The 6365-nt window shown below is 39.9% G+C and overlaps 1 protein-coding gene across 1 annotated transcript in view; it reads left to right on the forward strand.

Moving 5' to 3' along the window:
- Positions 1-6365, forward strand: part of LOC102671988 — a 25714-nt gene that overhangs the window by 1784 nt on the left and 17565 nt on the right. The window contains exons 4-5 of the mRNA XM_031512428.1: positions 1099-1242; positions 6044-6221. Of these exons, the coding sequence (XP_031368288.1) occupies positions 1099-1242; positions 6044-6221 (322 nt within the window). The remainder of the gene's footprint in view (positions 1-1098; positions 1243-6043; positions 6222-6365) is intronic.

Here is a 6365-nt window from a genome sequence, read left to right on the forward strand (position 1 = left end):
AATCCTCCATCCGTCTCGAACAGATTTCCCTCGAGTTGGCGAGGGAACGCGTACAACGAGCCGCGTGCTTTTCCTTTTTCGAATTTTCCCTCGCAATCGAACTCTCGAATTGTCCCGTAATAAAGCGGAAAAGGAAGAATGGGGAATACAGATTAGGCGACGCGATATCGTTATAGAAAAAAAAAAAACAAGAGGAAACGAGATAAATCGGAACGAGAGAAGAGATTGTTCATCAAATCTGAAAACGTGACGCACATTTTCGTCGAAATTATTTTGTCCGCTTCTCCGGGCGAGAACGCAATTTGCTTGCTTAGCTTTTCCGCTTCAAATATCCCATTGTTTCCTAAATCAGAGAATTTTGTTCCTTATAAATTGCAATTCGAGCGTGGAAACCGCGCACGGATCATAATTATAACGGTCTTGAATCGGCGTCTTTGCAGCCCGCGATTATTCCCTCGAAATTATTACCGAAAAGTTTCACCCATCCGAACAACTCGCCCTACACGTTTTTTCATAATCTATTATTGCGCAGTCTCGCTTAATCCGGTTACGCGATAGACAAGAAGGGAGGTCGAGAGAGGCTCAAAAATCGGCTCGATGTAATCATTTTTCCAGGATCGTCTTACTCTCCCAATTGAATTCTCGTTTAAAGGTTTTTTGGGATAGAAAAAGCGAGCTTCGCCCCCTTTTCCACTCTTTTTCCACTCTTTCTCCACTCTGCCTTCCATTTTTCCCTCGTCCTCCCTCCCTTCTCCTCTTTTTCATCGGGAACGAAAGGCCGCCTCGTCGTATTTCGACCGGCTAATCCCGTAATCTCGTTCGATCTTTAATCCTGGCGGGAATATACCGTTCGCGCGATCGAATCACGAAGCACGAAGGCCGATTGGGAACGAACACGATCGCAGTGAATCGGCATTTCTGATCGGTAATGCTCGTTCCACGATGATTAGCAATGTGACCCTGTCGTGGGTCACACCGAATCCCTCGATCGTCCGCAATTAAATCCCTTCGAAGCTTGCCACGTGCCCCGAATTTCGATTCCACCGTTTGATCAAATTCTCCTCTCTCTCTCTCTCTCTTTCTCTCTCTGTGTTGCAGCCTATCTCGCGTCCAGACGCGGCTCCCGCGATAGCCAGTGCTCCAATTTGTCGAACGTCAGCAACGAGAGCGTGGGCCCGTTGAATTTCACAGCGCACCCCCGTGCCAGGCAACGGAGAACTTCTAATTTCTTGGAATTACCCGGTAAGCGAGCATTTTAAATCTTTTTCCTTTTTTTCCTTTTTAATCAGCAAAATTTCACTCCTTCAACAGAAACAGAATCAAGTTATCAATATAGGTATTGTTTTAATCAGGTATTGCGAAAAATTTTACTCGGAGTGGAAAATGAGTTTCCAGAAAGAGCGTGCGCGTGGGATTCTTCTTTCGTAAAATTTTTCTCGTAACAGCCGCGTGACGATTCAACAGAAACAGGGTCAAGTTATCAACACGGGTATTGTTACCGGTATTTTTTAATCGCGCCTTGCTGTTTACATTGAATCGTATCGGAAGCGTCGGCGACGCGGTACCGGCTCGTCCTCGTTTAAACTTTCAATGCACAATTCGAAACGAGGTCTCTCCTCCGCCAAACCGAAATAAATGTGCACGCGTACTCAACTTGATGCATTCGAACGATCCCCCTCCTCCCTCTCATCTTGACAGAAGAGATCACTTCCTCCCTTCGCTCTCAGTAAAAAAAAACGCGGCTTTTTCTCTTCTTATCGATATTTAAGTATCGTTCATTCGTCAAAACGTCGCTGTTTAACAGGAAAAAAAAAAAAAAAAAGAAAAGAAAGAAAAATGGAAAAAGGTATCCATCCCCATAGATTTGATTCCACTTTTCGTCGATACGATCGCGTTGTCTCGCGTGCTCAACGTCCATTTTACGTTGAAAACGTTTTTTTTTTTCCACCCGCGCGACTTCAAGAGAACAACTTTCCACGAGGAATCATCGAGGAAATGTAATGTCGCGAAAAAAAGGAACGCGAAAACAATTTTCCGTCCTCCGTCGCAATGTTTCGCAATGCGCCTGTCGATGCTCATCCTGGAATGAATTTCCTGACGATGCACGTCGATATAACGTATCAAATCATGGCGGATTACCCTCGAGTATCGAGGAGTAGGTTGGAAATTAATTACGTGGCTCGGCATCCGCTGGGCAAATACTTTCCGTAAACAAGCTATCGCGATAGGCTTTCCCTTTTTTCCCCCCGTAGATGATCCGCGGGAGCATGCGGTATTAAAAACCAGAGATATTAGAAAGCGTTGCTAATTGGCCGTGATTCGTGGAGGGAAAAAAAGGGGTGGAAAAAACGAACGGATCGATGCGATAACGAATTTTTTTTCGAATTCTGGATTCTCATTAATATAAACGAGAGAGATACAGGAAATCGATGCGACGCAGGAAATTATCGGTTTATTGTTAACGTTAATAGTGATAACGTCCATTCTCCATTCGGTTTCGAAATATTTTCTATATTGTCGATGATAATGGATATGTTTTTTCTTTGTTTTTTCCAATTTTGAAGCAAATACATATGTAATAAGTATTCCCTGTAAGACTTTAAAACGCGTATGTTGTTATTTTTTTTTTCTTTTTCTCCCTCTTTCAAATAATAGCGCAAGATTGGATTCGCCATAAAAGAGCAATAATGCAGTGAGGGAGCAGGCTTTCAAATTCCACGAGGTTCTCTCATTTTTCCTCGCCTCCTACAATAGGATTATAACGTAGTATATAATAAGGACAATCTTGAGATATAACGGGGCGAGTTTTCCTCTCTGAAGGAAATGTTGTATTATTTAACGCGGTGAATATAGAAGGAAAATATAGGAGATAATATTCGTGAAAGGGAGAAATCCTTAGATCGGGAACAAAACGTTTCAGTTTCGTTTTCAAAAAGGAAGAATGACCGAGAAAGTGCACACAAGATGCAACGGTCAGATACGATACGTTTGCACGAGTCGTTCTTTGATAGGTTTTGTCGAATACTTTTATCGTTTTTTTTTCTTTCTCGCGGCACGTGCAATATCGTTTGCAAAAAAAAAAAAAAAAAAAATATCACCGTATTTTCATTCGCTTGGTAAATATTTCAAGAGTACGAATATTCTTATTTCATCACTTCTCAGATATATACGTGTTGAATTCGATAAAAATAAATTATTGCAATTTTATTTCAGTGCATATTCGCCAAAACGAACACAAAAGTTGGTATATCAGTTGAGAGTGCAGGAAGAATAAATTTTCAATTGTTTATAATTCAATAATTCTTGTGTTTGCTTTGGAATCTGAAGAATCTGGTCTTCCAAACGTATTCTATAACAAATATATATATATATATATATATATGTTAAGAATAAAAGACATTGATCTATAAAGTAAGATAGTTTCAATTTCACTTTTTCAATAGCTTCATCATTCTCAATAGTTTAACTTTCCAATTTCTTAGCAGTAATTTACGAATAAGTTTCATATTGTTCCAAACTCTTAATAGCAAGTATTCCAGAAACTATTGAGACAAATGGCAACCATTTTATAAATCATTTGCGCGCGTCAAGTGTCTTGCGGTCGACCATCGGAAAAGCAGTTACAAGAATCCTGACTGCCAAACACGATATACGCGATAACTCATGGTTTCTTGAAAACCATCCTCCATTCGTTCTCTCTAAATTCCTCTTAATTACATTTACGTCGAGAATAATTATTGGAAGGAAAATTCCAGAAAGCAGAAATCAATTAGAATCTAACCAGTCCTTTGGAGAATCTGATCAACCGTGAATCAAGAATTCAATCACGTCTCAATTAGAAAGCGAAGATCATTACTGAGAATTCACAATATAAACAACAATGGATGAACTCTTTTGAGAAATAGTTATTCGTTTCAGGCATCTCTTTTCGTTCACAATGTTCAAAGTCAACTTCAACACACATATACCTTGCATGGAAGAGTAAAGAAAGTAGAATAAGATGGGTCAGGTCAGACACGTTGCATCCAACGTCTCAAAATCCCTCCTTTCATTTATCATTCTCATATCCATTTAATTATTCACCATCGCTGTTTCTTCGAGAGCGACCCAACCACCGAGTGTTTTTCGTTAAAATTAAATTGCGTGCGGATAATTAAATTGTGCGCGAACTATGATTTATCCATCTTCCTCCCTTCCCTTCTCATCTTTCTCTCACTTATCTCGACATTTCGACATCTCGATTTGCCAAAGTTTTATCCTTCCGCTCGAGATCCTCGGCGAAAGGAAAAATCAACTCGCGCCTAATTAATCGAAGGACGTTTCTGTTCCGTCCAAGTCCGGTCCCTGGCATTGAAATTTCCCACGGAATCGACGAAAATTCGCCGTTAATTTCGTCGAGGCGAAGTTACACCCGCCCTCGTTTTCGTAATTAGCTACTCGGTCCGGGAGACGAACTTCTTGAGTGCCTCGTCGAGTTGTAACCGCATTAAATGATGGAGCCAACCTTTGTCGATGCGCCACGCTACGCGGACCCTTGCTCCATTTCGATCTCTCAAACTTCTGCGTCCCTCTGTGTTAACGAACGAAGTGTCGCTCGTCGAACGCAAGAAAATTGGAATATTGGAGAAAATTGGATCGAGAGAAATCGTCCATCTTTGCATTTTTCTTTGCCGCCATACTTCGTTTCGGACTTCGTTTCGACTTGGAATTTCGAATCCTGAATATATCAAGGGGACAATTTAATTTGGGAATCGTTTTACGCTACGGTTCCTTGAAGTCTGTGAAAAAGAAAGATAGAGTTGGAGAATTGAAGGATGAAAGGATGAAGTGAAATTAAAGTAAATACGATTTCGAAGCGAAGCGTATTTATGGAAATAATTATTGTAAAAAAGTATATACGTACGTCGTAATTTATTCCATGGAGATTTGAGAGATTTAATACATGCATAAGCCGGCTGTGGTCAAGTTATAAAGGCGGAGATTCGATGATGCTTCGACGCTGTCGCGTTTCGGAGAGACCCTTTGAATGCAGGATCACGGGTATCCCTAAAACGTCAAGTCCCTATATCGTTTCATATTTCTATAGATTGATATTCAAATATACATGAAACGTGAAATAGATTGCGAAGAGATAGATAGCCCGACAAAATATTGTGCCCGCGCGTACAATAATATTATTGGCCCTGAAGATGATACGTGGATAGGAAAAATCTGTAAAAAGTTTAATAAAATTGTACACTATTATAAAAGTTAGTTTTGAAACTGAAGGGAACGTTCGGTTGTTTCATTTGTTGAAACCAAACAAAATTTCGTGAAATTTACGCAGAGAGATAAATCGAATTTTTACGCGAAATTCGAGATTGAGATGAAAAATGGAGTATCATTTTTTTCCCCCGCCCCTCCTATACACACGCGCTTGCTTTGTGTTTCGAGTGTTATATAAAAAAAAAAAAAAAAAAAAAAAAAAGGAAAAAAAGGAAAAAAAAAAGGAAGAAAGAAGCACGTATGGAAATTGACAGGCAGACATAAAAGACGTTGGCTAGTTAGTTGTTGGGACAGGAAATTGGGAAGCCCTCGAAGGCAGAAGCATGGCTGGTGTTCCACGTGTCGCGTCGCTTTGATCACGAGGATCGTTTCGCAATTGGAAAATTTCCAAACCTAAAGAGAGAAAAGGGGGATAAAAAAAGGAGAATCGAATGATGGATAGTTTAACGCGAATCGAAAACGATCAATTTACTTGACAGGCAAATAATTAAAAATTCAAGATGCGCAAACTTTTGTCTTTCTATCTATTCATTCCCTCCCTCCCTCCTTAACTGATCGAATATTCCTGCACGATATATTTGTCCTATATAAATCGTCGAAGAAAGAATTATTTCGACTAGTTGATTAAAAGATAAATTCAAAAGATAAATTAAAATGTAGATCGACCAAGATATCTATCCAATTAATGGAATGTTCGCGCGTTTATATCTGTTTATATCTGTTGCCCTATTTGAACTAATAGGTTGGTTTTAATTAACCGTCCATCGATACGTTTCAGTGCCGGATCACATCAGGCCACGAGTGCACAGCCTGCCGGAGAAAGCGTACAATCCGAGAGCGGGGGAGGATCTGTACAGATTGCGGGCATTCAGCATCACCCATAAAGGCGTCGTTAATCGTGGAGATTCGATTATCTCGAGGCGCAGCAGGAGCAATACTTCGGTCAACAGTAGCAGGTAATTGATCCCTGTAAAAAAGAAAAGAAGATTGCCTTTTTAATCAAATGCACGTATTTACAAATAAGAACGAGGATGAGATTAAAAAACATTTTAAACATTTAAATCTCTTCGAAGATTTTTGGTAATTGAAAAAAAAAAAAA

This window comes from Apis dorsata, unplaced genomic scaffold (genome assembly GCF_000469605.1).
Source record: "Apis dorsata unplaced genomic scaffold, Apis dorsata 1.3 scaffold_429, whole genome shotgun sequence".
NCBI classification, from domain to species: Eukaryota; Metazoa; Arthropoda; class Insecta; order Hymenoptera; family Apidae; genus Apis; species Apis dorsata.